General features: G+C 38.0%; 1 protein-coding gene across 1 annotated transcript in view; it reads right to left on the reverse strand.

Moving 5' to 3' along the window:
- Positions 1–18505, reverse strand: part of LOC135210214 (uncharacterized) — a 462528-nt gene that overhangs the window by 126707 nt on the left and 317316 nt on the right. Inside the window, exon 28 of the mRNA XM_064243050.1 lies at positions 14603–14623. Coding sequence (XP_064099120.1) covers positions 14603–14623 — 21 coding nt within the window. The remainder of the gene's footprint in view (positions 1–14602; positions 14624–18505) is intronic.

Below are 18505 nucleotides of genomic sequence, written 5' to 3' on the forward strand. Positions count from 1 at the left end.
ATATTCTATAGTATATATATATATATATGTATATATATACTATATATTATATGGATAGATAGATAGATAGAATAGATAGATAATAGATAGATAGATGGATGAAAAAAAATAAAAAAATATATATATATATATATATATATATATATATATATATTATATATATATAGATAGATATAGTAGATATAGATATCAAAGATATATAGAGATATATAGATATATATATATATTATATATATTATATTATATATATTATCTATAAGCTACCTATATATATATAGATATATATATGATATATATATAGATAATATATATAGATATATAAGATTATATTAGATAATATATCTATATATCTAGAATAGATATAGATAGATAGATATATTATATAGATAGATAGATGTATATATATATATATATTATAGATATAATAATCTATATATATATATATATATATATATATATCTATTTATATATATATATATCTCTATATATATTAGTATATATTGTTCTAATATCTATATATAGTATATATATATATCTATATCTATATCTTATATCTATAGATACTAATATATATATATATATATTATTAGTATATATATATATCATATATATCTATATCTATCGTATTCTAATGCTATATATACTAATATATTCTATCTATCTGTCTATATCATGTAGCTGTATCATATATATATCTATCTATCTAATCTAATCTATCTATTATTATATATCTCTTATCTATCTATCTATATATAATCTTATATATATATCTATATCTATATATATTATCTAGCTATCTATATATATATCTATATATATATCTCTATTATATAGTCTATATATTATACTCTATATTCTTTTTACTATATATTCCTAATAATATCTATATGAGTTTATCTCTATAATGTATATCTATACTACTATATAGTTCTCTCTATCATATATCTTTTTATTTCTATATATATCTAATATATCTATAATCTATCTATCTATCGAATTACCTATATCTATCTATATTACTATCTATCTATCTTATATATTAACCTATCATACTAATATATATAATAATAATATAATCTATCTATCGATCCTAATCTATCTATCTATCTATCTATCTTAATATATAGTATATAATATAATAATACTAAATACTAATATATAGTATATATATAGATATCTATATATCTATATATATATAATATATATATTTTTATAATATATAATATATATATATAAATATATATATATATAAATATATCTATATATATATATATATAGGCAGTCCCTGGTTATTGGCGGGGTTTCCGTTCTGACCAGCTTGATGATAAGCAAAAATCGCCATTAACCGAAAGTCAGCAATACTTATTGGTGCCAATAACCAGATTTTGGTACTGATAACCAGTTAATGGTGCCTCTGTTAGGTATGTATCAGCACCGATAACCAGAACTCAGTGCTTTATGGCACCAAAAGTCGCTAATTTTATTGGGCTAGACAAGTGCCATAAAACTGGATCGGCATTAACCGAGTCCACTGATAATTGATAATTGGAGATGACTGCTGTATATATATATATATATATAATATATATATATATATATATATATATAGATATATATATATATATTATATATATATATTTATCTAAGTATATATACATACACACACACACACACACAGAGTAATATCCCGAACTTACGCAAGGTTAGGTTCCAGACCCCCTCACGTATGGGGAAGTTTTGCGTAAGTTTGACACAGTCTCTAAAAATGCTAATAAATGCTTCCTTCTAGAGTTTGAACACTAAATATGACCCTAATCATGCTCCCTAAGTATTCAGCTAATTTTTAAATGACATTAAAGTTACTGTACGTAATTTGATTTAAAAGTTAGTTTTTAGTACATTAACCCTTAAAATAGAAATAACTGGCTGGCGTAAAAATAGTTACAGAAACTACTATGTACATACGTATCCATTTTGCACTTATGTACTATACTAAATTTCCCCTAATTCTTGGGATGCCATTTTCTTTTCCCTCAGAGTAAAAGAAGTTTTCTTTGCTTCACTATAGGTAAACTTCATTTGTCTGTTATAACGAAGGTAGGTACATAATTCAATGACATAAAGAAAACATGTATGTACATACGTAATGTTTGCAGAGGGTGAAGGTAAAATTCAATCAATTTAAAATCATGTACTAGTGTGAGGGCTAACTATGAGAAAGAGAGAGAGAGAAATACATACGTCATGTGGGGTAAAACTCTGGAGGGGTATCATCTTTAAAAAGTGTGAATGGGATCACATCATCTGAAAGTACATTAACTGTATGTGCTGTAATTACGTAACATAGTACATACAGACTGTACCAGTATTTTTCTCTGAGGTTAAGACAGTAATTTTCACAGGACGACAACTCTGTTATGTCTCTGATATGTTTTACTAATTAGATCAACGTGCAAGAAAAAGAATCATATTTAAGACTATCTATCCACTTGCCTCATTCACTTCAACTCCCCTCCCCCCACGATCTCCATGATGTGAATGCAGCTCTAATGATAACAAATATTCTAAAATTCCCCTGACCAACAAGCAAAGACTTAAGTTGCATATGTTTATAGAACATTTCCTGTTCAAAATTACTTTTTCTTTCATTCCCTAAAATATTTGCATAAACTCATGTTACACCCTGTATATATACATATATATAGACTCCTATGGAACTTTTACTCATAAATTCATATTACACTAGTTATATAACAAATTTCACTTATGATACATGTCTATTAAAATGGATGATGTGGGATTTCGTTGACATAAGTGCTCCATACCAGGACAGCATAAACTGTACGTATTTCACCGTATTCCACCATAGCGTACTTTACTTAGCTGTTGTAAAAATAAAACCAAACACTTGACGATGAATAAATGAAACTCTTATAATTCAAACTTCTAAAACAAACTGCCCCACACAGTTGGTGAACAAAGACTGCAAACAGTCAGTTAAAAACACAAAAAATGATGATCATGCTAATTAAGAAACAATGATATGATGTCACATAAAGTATTATATTTAGGTAGAAGAGCCTCTTTCAAATGTATTCTATTGAAGGAGATTGCTACTTCTGCTGCATTTATTTTATAGAAATTATTTTCTATTCTTATTATTACAGCTTTTTCAGTACTATTTAGGTTGGCGAGTAACGTGCCTATTCGATACACATGAAAAGTAAAGATAAACGAATTTTACGAAGTTCATATATATATATATATATATATATATATATATATATATATATATATATATATATATATATATATATATATATATGTGTACAGTGGACCCCCAGTATTCGAGTTCTCCGAATTCGTGGACTCACACATTCGCGTATTTCTCTAGGGAACGTTTCCCCGCATTATTCGCGGAAAATTCGCGCATACGCAGTATTTTTCTGTGAGAAATATCCACGAATTCCTGGGTTTTTTTTATCAACACGCCCCAGTTACTATACCGACACCCTATATGGGTGAGCGAGCTGGGTATATTCCTAGCATTCCATGCAACTTTTTTCTCTGGTATATATAGCAGTTTTATACCTTAGAAATGATGCTATAAGGAGCATTTCACTGGGCGGCACAGATCTCTCGCCCAGAAATAGATTTTTCCTCTGTCAAAATCCCTTTTTTGAGATAAAACTATTAAAAACACCAAGTATGAACATTTTTAGTGGTTTTTCTTGAGTTTTAACTAACAAAATAGGCTGCTTTTAGGATTTTTATAGGGGTTCCAAACATTCGCGGATTCTAACTATTCATGGGGGGGTCTGGTATGCATCCCCTGCGAATACGGGGAGACCACTGCATATACGTACGTATATTGACATCTGGTGTAAAATGTCCGTAGATTAATACAATTCTAGGTACAATACACATCCAAGTGAATATTTTATGCCAACATTTCTTCTGGATTCAACCAGATATTTTCAAGGCTGTGGTTTTGAGTAGACTGATGATACTTTTGGTGCTACCCTAATTTATAGCTGGGAGGTCAGCAGGGGGTATGCACGAGCTGAGTCTTCATTGGCCGAGGGTGCAGTGCTTCTCTGCTGTTGGTGGCTGGAAGGAATCTTCAAGTGACTTTTCAGCGTTGAAGCTCTCGCTGTTGCAATCTAGCAGACTGTCGAAGCTGGACTGTGATGTCGGCGGGTGTGTTGTCACTGCGAGCCGAAGCAGAGTTTTCATTGGCTGTTGGACGCTGTGTGACGTCATGGCGGGCCGAAATTTCATCTGCTGCCAAGCAAATGGTATGATCAGGTATGGCTTGGTTGGTGCCTTCTCTCAATTCTGGTATTTCCATAGTTTGGTATATTTCTTCGTACAATTGTGGGGAGGAAAAGCATTTCTTGGGTGGTGCTCAGAGAGGGGTTTTTCTGTTGAATGAGGAGGGCCTCCAACTTGCGGAGACGTCTCTGGTCTGGCCCTCTCCTGATTATCCTTGTGTTTTGGATAATTCCGTTGCGGAAGATGGCTTTATTATGTACGACCGAAGTATGGTTTCTAATGGGCCCTTCCTGTGCGTGGCAGGAGATCCTCTTAGGCAGACGTGTTGTGGTCATACCAATATAGGTGCCAGGGCATCTGCGGGCAGGGCATACGAATTGGTATACCACATTAGTCTGTTTCAGAGGGTCTTGGATGTGTATTGTACCTAGAATTGCATTAATCTACGGACATTGTACACCAGATATATGAACTTCGTAAAATTCGTTTATCCTGACTTTTCATATGTGTTGAATAGGCGCGTACTTGCCAACCTAAATAGTACTGAAAAAGTCATAAGAAGAAGAATAGAAAAGAACTTCTATAAAATAAATGCAGCAGAAGCAGCAATCTCCTTCAATAGAATACGTTTGAAAGAGGCACTTCTACCTAAATATAATTCTTTATGTAACATCATATCATTGTTTCTTAATTAGCATGATCATCATTTTTTGTGTGTTTTTAACTGTGTGGGGCAATTTGATTTTTGAAGTTTGAATTGTAAGAGTTCCATTTATTCATCCCCAAGTGATTGGTTTCATTTTTACAACAGATAACCAAATAAATGCAGCAATCGCTTTCAATAGAACAAAAAGTATTATACTAGCCTAATATGTTAGTATACATCTAGCTGACATGTCTAGTTTGGGGAGATTTAGCCTAATCATGTGTGGGAATGGGAGAAAGCTCAAATCAAACACAAAAATTAGGCTAGAAAAAAAATTATTGAGAGGAAGAGCAAAAAAAAAAAAAAAAAACAGAAACTGGGCTGAAAGTTTAGTAATAAACTAAAATATACATGAAAATTAAGAGAAAATATAAGTTAAGAGGTTAGAAGAACAATAGAAGTGGCAAATAAGTGTTGTGTACATGGTAGATAATGGCATTATAGAATACTTTAAAAAAATCTGAAAAAAATGAGAACAATGAAGTTTAGAAGACAGAAAGTACTATGGCAAAGATGTAGAATACAATAATAAAAATAAAACTGCAAAGGAAAGGCAGTTGGGTTTTGGAGGGTCACTGTCCTTACCTGTAATGAATATTTATAACTCTCATTAATTCCTACATCAAAGTACAGTACAGTAACATAGTAATCAACTATTTATACTATTGAATTGTATGAGTGTTATGTATACAATTAATCTATATAAAATTACTACAATTCTATAGTGTACACTATACTATACATATCATCAGTGCCACTAACATATGCTGAACCTCAGCAATAACAAGTCCTGATACGTTTACCCAAGCCAGATTACATTAGGTTTAAGGGGACCACAGCAACTAGTCCTTCCAGGAATAAAACCTACAACTAGCAAAGGCTCCCTTGATATAAAATGTTATTGTTATTATACAATTAAGTTTGTTCATACTTACCTGGCAGATATATATATAGCTGTATTTTCTGAAGTCCGACAGAATTTCAAAACTCGCGGCACACGCAGTGGGCGGCCAGGTGGTAGTACCCATTCCCGCCGCTGGGAGGCGGATATCAGGAACCATTCCCATTTTCTATTCATATTTTATTAATGCCTCTGTCTCCTGAGGGGAGGAGGGCGGGCACTTTAATTATATATATCTGCCAGGTAAGTATGAACAAACTTAATTGTATAATAACAATAACATTTTGTTCATGCCACTTACCTGACAGATATATATATAGCTGAATCCCACCTTCGGATGGTGGGAATAGACAGAATAGGATTTTTTAGGAAACTTAAATTAAGTAGATGATATACATCTTGGTTCCTCACCTGTTTGCAAAGTAGACTATGTGATTACTGTCACTTAAGGCTGCTTTTGCTTAAATCAGAGTTGCCAGCCAGGTGGAGACCTGTAGTGCTGGTGCGCTCTGGATGATCTGTCAACGGGTACGAGACCTCAACATGACAAGACCATCGAGGCCATACATATGAGGGCAACGAAGCAACTGACCACCACCTGACCAACTATTCACAAAAAAACCCTTAAAACTAACTAAAGGATGGGAGATCTTCACATAAGACTCACCACAACCTAAAAACACAACAACAAACTAACCTAATCCTAACTAAGGGATAGGGAAAGAGCTACTTCCGGACCCCAAGACTGTGTCCGCAGAAACGTATGGCCCCAGTGCATTACAATCGTCATAAATCGTTCTCACATCCCATTAGGTAATGTGATGGGCGAAACACGGAGTTACTCCTCCAAAAGGTGCAATCAAGAATGTCCTTGATTGACATGTTCTTTTGGAAGGCAAGAGAGGTAGCGACAGCTCGAACTTCGTGCGCTTTCACTCGTAAGAGGCTCAAATCAGTCTTCTGGAAAGATGAATGAGCCTCCTTAATGACGTCCCTTAGAAAGAAAGCAACAGCATTCTTCGATAAAGGTAACTCTGGTCTCTTCACAGAGCACCAGAGATTACCTGAGGGACCTCTTACCTCTTTTGTTCTATGTACATAGAACTTGAGAGCCCTGACCGGGCACAGGACTCTCTCTGGTTCTTGGCCCACCAGACTTGACATACCCTTGATCTCGAAAGTCTTCGGCCAAGGGTTCGAAGGATTTTCATTCTTCGCCAAGAAAGTTGGGTTCAACGAGCAGACAGCATTGTCCCCTTTGAATCCCATTAACTTGCTAAACGCTTGAATTTCACTAACTCTCTTAGCCGTCGCAAAAGAAGTTAGGAAAAGAGCCTTCCTTGTCAAGTTTCGAAGAGACGCTGCCTGAAGCGTTTCGAAAGGGCTTGACATAAGGAATTTAAGAACCACGTCAAGGTTCCATGACGGAGGTCTCATTTGAGGAACCTTCGAAGTCTCGAAAGACTTTAAAAGGTCATGAATGTCCTTGTTGTCAGACAGGTCAAGGCCTCTGTGCCTAAAAACCGCTGACAACATGCTTTTATATCCCTTGATGGTAGGGACCGCTAATTTCTGCACATTCCTGAGAAAGAGCAGAAAATCAGCTATCTGGTTCACAGAGGTCGAGGAAGAGGAAACTCCCTCCTTTTTACACCATGCCCTGAAGGAAGCCCACTTCGATTGGTAAACAGCTCTTGTGGAAGCACGTCTTACATGTGAGATTGCTCTCGCAGCTGCTTTCGAAAAACCTCTCGCTCTGGCCAACTTTTCGATAGTCTGAACGCAGTCAGACCCAGAGCGGAGAGGTTTTGGTGAAACCTTTCGAAGTGGGGCTGTTTGAGTAGATCTTTCCTCCAGGGCAATGTCCTTGGAAAGTCTACAAGGAAAGACATGACCTCTGTGAACCATTCTCTCGCTGGCCACATCGGAGCGATCAGGGTCAACCTCGTCCCTTCTGAGGCCGCAAACTTCCTCATGACTTCCCCCAAAATCTTGAATGGTGGGAAGGCGTACAGGTCTAGACCCGTCCAATTCCAAAGCAACGCGTCTACCGCGATTGCTTCTGGATCCAGGACCGGGGAGCAATAAAGAGGAAGTCTCTTGGTCCTTGACGTCGCGAATAAGTCGACCAGTGGACGTCCCCACAACGTCCAAAGGTCTCGACAAACGTCTTCGTTCAAGGTCCATTCCCGACGACTGAGAAGATCTGCCCTGACATTTTGCACTCCTGCAATGAATCTCGTCAGGATAGTCACATTTCTTATCTTTGCCCACAGCAGAATCTCTCTCGCTAGGGAAAACAACGTTCTGGAGTGTGTTCCTCCCTGATTTTTTAAATAAGCGAGTGCTGTGGTATTGTCCGAGTTTACCTGAACAATCTTGTTCTCCAAACTCCTTACGAAGAACTGCAGGGACAGAAATACTGCTGCCAGTTCTTTGACATTTATATGCCAGGCTACCTGTTCCCCTCTCCAGGAGCCTGACACTTCCTTCCCTCCTAGTGTTGCTCCCCAGCCCGTGATGGAAGCGTCGGAGAACAACACTAGGTCGGGGCTCAGAAGACTTAGGGACACGCCCTCCTGAAGCTTCTGAGGGTCCAACCACCATCTTAGATGGTCCTTTATCGGAAGCGATATTCTCAATATGGCATTGAGATCGTCCTTGGCCTTCCACTCGTCCGCAAGGAAAAATTGGAGAGGCCTGAGGTGCAGTCTTCCCAAGGAAACAAACCTTTCTAGCGAGGAAATGGTTCCCAGCAGACTCATCCATTCCCTCGCCGAGCAAGTCTCTTTCCTTAGAAAGGCTGAGATCTTTTCTAAGCCTAGCCGCTGACGTTCCTGGGACGGAAACGCTCGAAAAGCCACTGAATCCATCTGAATCCCCAGATACACGATGGACTTTGTTGGGGTCAGATGCGACTTTTCGAGGTTGACCAGAAGTCCCAGGGACTTTGCTAGGGCTAAAGTGAACTGCAAGTCCTTCAGACACTTCTCTCTCGACGACGCTCTGATCAGCCAGTCGTCGAGGTACAGGGAAACTCTTATCCCCGAAGAGTGTAGCCACCTCGCCACGTTCTTCATGACTACAGTGAACACCATTGGAGCCGTGGTCAGGCCGAAACACATAGCTCTGAACTGCCACACTTTTTTGTCTAAGACAAACCTTAGATACTTTCTTGAAAGAGGGTGGATCGGGATGTGAAAGTACGCGTCCTGCAAGTCTAAGGACACCATCCAGTCGCCCGGTCTCAAGGCTCCCAGAACAGAATGAGGCGTCTCCATCGTGAATTTGGTCTTTTCCACGAAAAGATTGAGCCTGCTTACATCTAGAACTGGACGCCAACCTGACGACTGCTTCGGTACTAGGAAGATCCTGTTGTAAAAACCTGGGGACCCCAGGTCCGCGACTTGTTCCACCGCTCTTTTGTCGATCATTTGTTGAAGGAGATCGAATAATACTTCCTTCTTCTCTCCCTGATAGGATGGAGAAAGGTCTCTGGGAGTCGTAGAAAGAGGAGGAAGATCTAAAAAGGGGATCTTGTACCCCTGCTCCACGATCTTGAGGGACCAAGAGTCCGTGTCCCTCTCTCTCCACGCTCCCGCAAAAAACTTCAGTCTGGCTCCGACTGGTGTCTGAAGGACATGCTTCTCACTTGGAAGGCTTTGACTTAAAGGAAGCTCTTCCTCGTGAAAACCCTCTCCCTCGAGGAGCTGCTCTCGAGGGGGGAGCCCCACGAAAGGGCTTAACTTTCTTCGGCGGTCGAACCGCAGCTGAAGAGGTTGAAGGTACGGCCGAACGTCTTGTAGACTGGGCCAAAAGGTCCTGAGTTGCCTTCTCTTGCAAACTGTTAGTCAGGTCCTTTACTAAAGTCTGGGGGAAGAGATGGTTCGAAAGAGGAGAAAACAGCAAATCCGCTTTCTGAGCTGGAGTTACCGAACGAGCTGTGAAATTGCACAGCAAAGCTCTCTTTTTCAATAAAGCCGTTCCAAAATGAGAGACGATCTCCTCCGAACCATCCCTGACGGCTTTGTCCATACATGCTAACACGCTGGACAGCTCCCCCAGACTGAGAGATTCTGGGCTTCTCGCTTGTAGATCCAGAACTCCCAAACACCAGTCAAGGAAGTTGAACACTTCAAGCGTCCTGAGCAGACCCTTCAAATGATGGTCAGTCTCCGTAGAGGTCCAGGTTACTTTAGCAGAGGATAAAAGAGACCTCCTCTGCGAATCCACTAAGCTAGAGAAATCTCCTTGAGCTGAAGAAGGGATACGAACTCCTACTTCATCTTTGGTTCTATATCAAATGCCCCCTTTTCCGCTGAGTCTAGCTGGAGGCAAGGCAAAAGTCGTCTTGCCTTGATCTCTCCTTCGTACCATCCAATCTTGGAGTTTCTTAAAGGCACGTTTAGTGGAGAGAGAAGTTTTCATCTCCACAAACTCCGGGGTTTTTCCAGTTTTAGATGAAGAAAACTGCGAAGGAGGAGACTTGGGAGCTGCAGGCTGAAACTTGTCTTCGAAAGAAGAACGCAAGAGCCGCACGAGGACTTTATAGTCCGAGATTGAAGGGGCCGCAGAAGGTTCCTCTTCACCCGAGTCAGCCGAACTACTCAGCTCTCCTTCTTCTCTAAACGGAAGAGGAGACCGTCTGTCCGGAGAGGGCGTCCTAATGTCGGGTCTTGGCTTAATCAAAGGACCCCTATCCTTGCTAGAGGAAGCCTTATTTCGGCTGTCTTCTCTATGACGCTTACTACTTGAAGAAGGTAGAGCGTCCTGACGAGGACGAGCGTCCTTAGCGCCATCCGAGGCAGCCTCACTTGCCAGAGAAGCGTCCTTACGTTTCTCAAACGAAAGGGAAGACCTTTTCGCTGGAATACGTGCCTGTGCGCGCAAACTAGCGTCTTGGGGTACGACTTCTTGGTCGGAATCCCCAAAAGCGTCTTGAAAAGAGCCCTGAACGTCCTGGCGAGCTTCCTGCCAAGCGTCCTGCTGAGCGTCCTGGCGAGCGTCCTGCCGAGCGTCCTGGCGAGCGTCCTGCCGAGCGTCCTGTCTAGCGTCCTGGCGAGCGTCCTGTCTAGCGTCCTGGCGAGCGTCCTGACGAACGTCCTGCCTAGCGTCCTGCCTAGCGTCCTGCCTAGCGTCCTGCCAAGCGTCCTGCCGAACGTCCTGACAAGCGTCCTGACGAGCGTCCTGCCGAACGTCCTGCCAAGCGTCCTGCCAAGCGTCCCGCCTAGCGTCCTGCCTAGCGTCCTGACGAGCGTCCTGTCGAACGTCGTGCTGAGCGTCCTCCTCAAAAGCGTCCTGACGCAACGTCCTTTTAGAGGACGAACGAGATCGGCGAATCGCCGAAGGAGAAGCGATCGGCGAACGAGACGAAGTAGGAGAGGGAGAAGGAGACTGCTTCGTTCTCTTGACGGGCAGTCTAAGGTCCTTCCTCCGCTTAGGCTCGACTGCTGCTGGGCGAGTCCTCTGAGCCATAAGCGTGGATAGCTGGTCCTGAAGGGACAAAAGAATGTTCTTCGTTGGGGAAGAACGAACAGAGGAAGCAGGACTGATCCTGCGAGAAGACGAGGGGCGAGGGGACGCCTCCTTCCTTCTCACAGGTACAGCTACCTGCTTCTCAGGTAGACGCGCCTGTGCACGCAACCCAGCGTCCTCATCGGAGGAGATCTTACCCCTTTTCTGAGGCGGAAAAGCGTCATACGCATCCTCCGACGAAAGCGGCGATACAGGACGTGAAGCGTCCTCAACACGAAACGTCCTTTTCAGAGGACGAGAGTCTCTCCGAGCGCTCCACCCCTTGCGCGAGGACGCTTCGGAGGACGAAAAGCACTCTTTCAGGACGCGTGCTCGTGCGCGCTCCTTGGCAGCCTGGGACTTTGCTACAAGGCCTGCCGAAGGGACGCCAGATCGGTGGGAAGCCCCCGTAACCCTCTTGCGCTTTCGACATACCTACTCCTGAGTCTTGGGAGTCTGATAGAGGTCTAGGCCTAGAGGCATTATGGGGCCGATCTGACGCCCCCTCCACAACACTAGGGGCAAGATCACACACTTGCACCGAGCCAGTTTCTAAGGCTTTCACTTTGGTCTCCAGAGTGCGAAGAGACTCCAAAATCAGAGAGAGAGCATTCGCTTCTCCCGACACAGAATCAGAGCCCGAAGGCAACACAGGTTTAGGGGTTGCAAACTCTACAGGTGTTAATGCAGGAGAGATGTTAGCCTTACCTTTGGTAGAACCACTCCTGGAGGAAGACCTCCTGATCCTATCGCGCTCCAATTTAAGGCGATAGGACTCATATACTCTCCAATCATCATCGGTCAATCTCTCACATTCATTGCACCGATTATCAACCAAACAATTATGCCCCCTACAACTCATACATACTGTGTGGGGGTCTACCGATGCTTTCGGTAGCCTCACCTTACAATCAGTCCTCACACACACTCTGAAACTCACAGCACTTGATCCAGACATATCTTTTATAGAAAAGCCAATCCAAAATCAAAAAACGGTCCACTATCGCGCATGCCAATTCAACAATCCAATTCAATACCAAAAAACCAATCAGATACTTAAAAGCGAGTCAAATTCCAAAAAATCCTGAGCAGAGGTCTGTAAACAGTTGTTTACCGACCGGCGACAGAAAAAAATATGAATAGAAAATGGGAATGGTTCCTGATATCCGCCTCCCAGCGGCGGGAATGGGTACTACCACCTGGCCGCCCACTGCGTGTGCCGCGAGTTTTGAAATTCTGTCGGACTTCAGAAAATACAGCTATATATATATCTGTCAGGTAAGTGGCATGAACAAAATAATTTTACATGATTCTGCAACGGCCTTCTGCTATGGTAAATGACGCCTAAATACAAGTACTCTAGTAAAAATAAAAAAAAAATTGAAGACATGACAGTTTTATCAGGGGCCTATAACAGCAGCACACCAGGACAAATGAGCAACTGAATTTTAGTGATAACAGATCAGTATGTATTAAACTTTGAAACGAAAAAAAAAATAAATTTAGAGAACAAATACATATTTAAGAAATCCATATAGGTTTGGAGTCATGTGGATTTCTTAATATATATATATCCTTTTTATTCAATTTATGGCTTTTCCTTTAATTAAATTAGTCTCATTTTCATGTGATGTCTTCATATAAATATACTTCAGATTTTCCTAATAAATATTCCTTCTCTTGTGGAGATAAAATAATCATAGCTATCATGTAAACCCGGCAGAATAATTAAATAAAATATACTCAAAAATAGGAAAATAATCAAAGTTATAGAAAAAAATTGCAAAATAAAAAACCTTTCACATCCAAAACTGCAGCATTACTTCCCCAGGAAAAATATCTGTTTTTTTACATCCTTTCCAATAAAGTATTGCCACTGATACCTATTAAAAGCCACAATCCCAGAACTCAGTGAACAAACAATCGTATGTGAATCTTGCTGTCTTAAAAAAATAATAATAATAAAAAAAAAAAGAGGAATCCACTTTGTCTAGGGATGGTGCGTGAACTCTCACAACAGTCAGGATGCTATTCCTCACAGTTAAGGAAAACTGCCTGAAGCATTGAGACATTTGGCTTTATGGTACTTTCAGCCTATACTAATTATAAAACATCAAACATTATCAAAGTCTCCCTTGTACAGGAGAATCATTTTGTAATTGTGAAACATCAGAAACATCAAACGTTAGCAAATGCTTCCTTATGCTGGAGAGTTATTTTGATAAAGTATTGCAACAGTCTCAACACACACAAGCAGGTTTCAATACTGTGATCACGTGTGGGTTTTGTGCAGTCTAAATAATGTCTTGTGTCACTGCGATCTACTTGTGGTTATCCGAGATGGTAAGATGTTCCATCACAAATTAATGGTATTTGAAAAAGATACTGAATATTACTGGAACAAAAAATTGCCCAATATTGCTGCTACTACATATAATATCATGATTACAAATCAGCATCAAGCATCAATACAACAGCTGGAAGCCATCTTTTTACAGGAAGCTACATGACTAGATTTACAGTATGGGTCACCTAGCTTAAAGGCATTACCAATGAGCTGAGAGAATATATAACTTGCCTGGGAGTCAAAAAGGAATTGTACAATACTTCTAAATTGAAAATTGCCTGAAAAAGTGTTAGGCAATACCAAAGTTTTTACACCTCTATAAAACAACATATGTAAGTACATTCCAATCGGAAGATTTTATTTTGTCTCTAATTTTGTCTTCTAATTTTAAATTTCAACATATACTTTCTATATAGAACTTTATAGACATAAATTAATCAAAAGAGCTGTGACTGTATTATGCTGCATTGCAAAATGGATTCTATGTATACTTATCTCATTCTGGATAGCCACTCGTAAATAACACAGGGAACAGGCAGTGAAGGCTATGAAGCCATTTCCTTAATTGCAAAAGACAAAGAAGCAATGCTAAAATGTAAACAAAAATAATAAAAAAGTGCTTTTCAAATATTTTAGGCAAACCATTAAAACACAAACTTGACCTGAGTCCTGAAAACTCAGTTTTGAGTTAGGTTGGATGAGAAATAAACTGCCTAACTATGAAAATTAATAATTGCTATTTTGTCTTTCTTAAGAAAGGACTTCTTTAAAATGTGATCTATTCCCGGGGCATGCTACTGGTGCAATATTGCTTTTTTTTTGTTAGTTTCTGTAGGGAGGAAAACGTCCTGAGTCCTACCCATGGGTTTACCTTTCGGATCTGTGAGGACAAAGAAAGAGAATGAATGATTAGAATATTTTTAAATCCATCTTTTTTTAAATAAAAATTATTGGTCTGTATTGCCAATACGTATACAGTATTCCAATATTCATATACACAACAACTTGTCTACATGGCTATGTTTAACACAGATAATACTATTACTAAATTCAGTCTTGTGAACTGTTTTGATTTTATTTGGGTGCTTATTTCAGGTTGACGTTCAAAACAAGAAGCAAATACGTATAATTCCCATGATGTAACTAGTGTATCATGATTGCTTAAAAATAAACCGTAAACGAGTGGAAATTTTTACAACAGAAATCTTTTAAATAAGCTACATCTTTTTCACATGAAGAAATTAATAATTTCCAGGTGAAAATGAAACATCTTTACTATTATACAAAAGTACTTTATATATATATATATATATATATATATGATATATATATATATATATATATATATATATATATATATATATATATATATATATATATAACGTTAAATGTACTGATATTGTATGCATGATGCATACATGCGTTTAACAGTCCGTTTATTTGTAAACCACTATAAATTCAACACTTCAAGAAATGAAAACATAAAGAGGTTGCTTTACATAAACTGCTAACCACTGCATCTTTCCCACTTAGATTTTTATCAATATTCTTTTTGTTTTGAAACTGGAACCAACAAATTAATAAACAACCATGATGTTTATCTTTTTTGGGGGACTATGTCTGCAGTCATTAGCTCAAATCTTTAGGTCACGATGCCTTTGAAGGCAATTCAATTTAATTGTTTTATTGTTGATTAGTCCTTTGAATTAGTATATTAGTAATATTAAGCTATACTATGTCAATAAACCGAATCAATAAAACTCATGCTTCTTTGTCATATACGTGATGACTAAGGCCAAACTTAGTTATACCCACCCAACAGAACACACAAACACATACACACACACAACCACACGACTCTCTCTCTCTCTCTCTCTCTCTCTCTCTCTCTCTCTCTCTCTCTCTCTCTCTCTCTCTCTGATAAAACATTTGCTTCTTAAATTATCAAAACACATATTGGAAAAAAAAATTCCCACAATGAATGAAATCATAAACAGACCCCAAAAAGTTTTATAACTACTGTAATCTCATCAACAGACTGACACAGACTATGCAATTCATTAAAAATAAAAAAATTAATACAGCAAAGTTACAATTATGCAATACTAATTACCTGTGACTAAAAAACAGATTTACATTTAAACTACCCTCAAAAACTCAATGTCAGTGTTCTTAATAAAACATATAAAGTATAAAGAGCTGTGGGTGGTATATACAACTGTTGATCAACCCACAAGAGAACTAGACTATATTGGCTTTAAACTCTAGAGTCGGGATATAGAGCAGATTACTGTTATTTTAAAAATCAATACATGGTCTCATATTAATTAGCCCAACCCCTCTCCTCCCAAAAAAGGTACGTATACTACAACAATATTTAAGAAAGTTTGCTTGAGAACTGCACTTGACATTCTTTGCATAGACTATTCACACATTTAAGCAAATAATGAGCTGGATAGCCATTTATGTCATTTCCTCATGAAAGAAAAAATATCTTCACCCTAGCAATTATAAGATATTCAGAGATTTTTACTAAACCTCATTATGAAATAGTACAGTAATAATTAAAGTAAATATGTGAAATTAATTTTTCAAAATAACTAGCTATTTCTAAAAGCTAAATAACTGCCACCCAGTATTTCAGAATCAGATGACACATCTAGGTTGCAAGATCTCACTGAAAAAATCAAGTAAAGTAGATAGAAAGACCTTAAACAGTGTAAAGTCTTCTTATAAACTGACAAAATACTTCACATCTCCCTGTCACTAAATTTATATAATTTATTATTTTTTGGAGGAATATCTTCAAACTATCACCCTTAAAAATTAGAAATGAATGGACACCAGATGCTTAGCAAGTGGGCCCTAATCAGAGAGAAAATAAACTTTTGAAAAGAATATTTGCATCATTTGAATACTATATAAGGAAAGGACTGCACTCACTGATACTCTCTGCCTCCTTTCATACATAAATGTGAATTACAATACAGTATTATAAGCTAAAAGTTGACGTATGGGTCAAATAATTAAGGAATTTCATATATAAGGGGGAGGATGATATGCTGCAGGGTTCTTTCACAATTTTGATAAAATTGTTAAGAATTCCAACATTCAGCTTTCTACTTCTCTAAAGGAATAGTAACAATAAAAATAAGAATAGAAAAAAATTCTGTAACTACTGTATCATATACAAATACTATGCTATGACAGAAAACGTATGTGAGTATTGTGAAAGAAAAAATAAAAATATTTGGTAAAAGTAATGTTACACTTACCATTTAAAAAAATAAAGTATCTAGCTTTTACTATAGATATCCATATAAAGTGAATCTTTTTATATATTTTTTAAATTGCCAAACTACAGTGATCTTTAAGACACAGAAAATATGTGTAAGAGTGACAGGTAAACATGACTAAGCTAACAGTATCTAAACAACCGGGTACTACACAGTTTAGAGAACCTATGAAGAAAACTATGACATGGAAGACATTTATGTCTCACTTTGTGATTGACAGTCAAATAAAAGGAAGGTAGGGATTTTGTGGGGGTGGGTTGGGGAACATAAGCAGGGTAACAGTAAAGCAATGTTATAATATTTACCTCTCCAACCTGATGGGGCATGAAACACAGAGAGGGGGAGAGTAACCATCATGAGACGAAGGGAGGCACGTGCCATCTTACAACTCCCTTATTATAAAGGACCACCTCTTACTTTGTGCTTATTCCAAATTGCAATAAATAAAATAGAAAACGGCTTCTTATAAACATGTACGTATCCTTCTGTCATAAAGTTCCCTGTATGAATACTTTATCAACATTAATTCATTCTGTGTGGAATACAAAAGCATTCAAGATGACAAATCCTTCAAAGATTTTGACACTAGCATTCTCATTTGGTTATTCATAGGATATGCTTTCAATTCACAAAATGTTTACTCATATTCGTCATCTCCTTTCTAGCCATTACTTCACACTAGTTTATATACAAAAACATTCCAAGATGGCAAAATTTGTGCAAAGACTTTTGCCACTAGCATTTTGATTTGGTTATTCATGAGATATTCATTCAATTAAAAAATTATTAGCTCTACATGTCATTAAATTTTTGGGCCAAGCTCTACCTGTCTTCTCTGCTTTCTCAAGTCTTTGAAAAACTAAGGTTTTACATCTTTTGCATAGAGACCAATAAAAAATCATGGTGGACAATCTAATTACTGTACCAAGTTTTCAAACAATAATAAAAAGTACATTCAGCATTTCACTGATGACAGAAGTTTTTGGCATTAGGTACGGTACTTCCCTATACGTATCTACTTGTCATTAATATAACTTGTGCCTTATAATTTATACTGATTGCAATCTTTGATAAAACTTGAATTTTGGCATCTGCTCGTAATTTCTTCTGAGTATTTATCAGCCAGGATTCTACAATATCATATCTTCAATTACTTTCATCATTCTGAAGAAAATTTACATACTAATATGTATACTATTTACTATGGATTCACAAAAGAACCCCCTTTTCATTCAGCAATTTCTATTTATTAACATAATCTGAACTTTTAATCAGCTGCCTTAGAATATTCATACATTGTCTACCCAGATCTGTTATCATCATTTGCAAATTGCTAGAGGTTTGTATTAAAAATGCTAAATTGTACTCATATTTAGAACTTAAAACTGTATTCTTCCTAAAGAGCTTCAGCATTCTTCTTATAATCATGCCAACTGTTTTATGGAATGTACTCCCTAAAATCTACC

This window comes from Macrobrachium nipponense, chromosome 39, assembly GCF_015104395.2.
Source record: "Macrobrachium nipponense isolate FS-2020 chromosome 39, ASM1510439v2, whole genome shotgun sequence".
In the NCBI taxonomy this organism is placed as follows: domain Eukaryota; kingdom Metazoa; phylum Arthropoda; class Malacostraca; order Decapoda; family Palaemonidae; genus Macrobrachium; species Macrobrachium nipponense.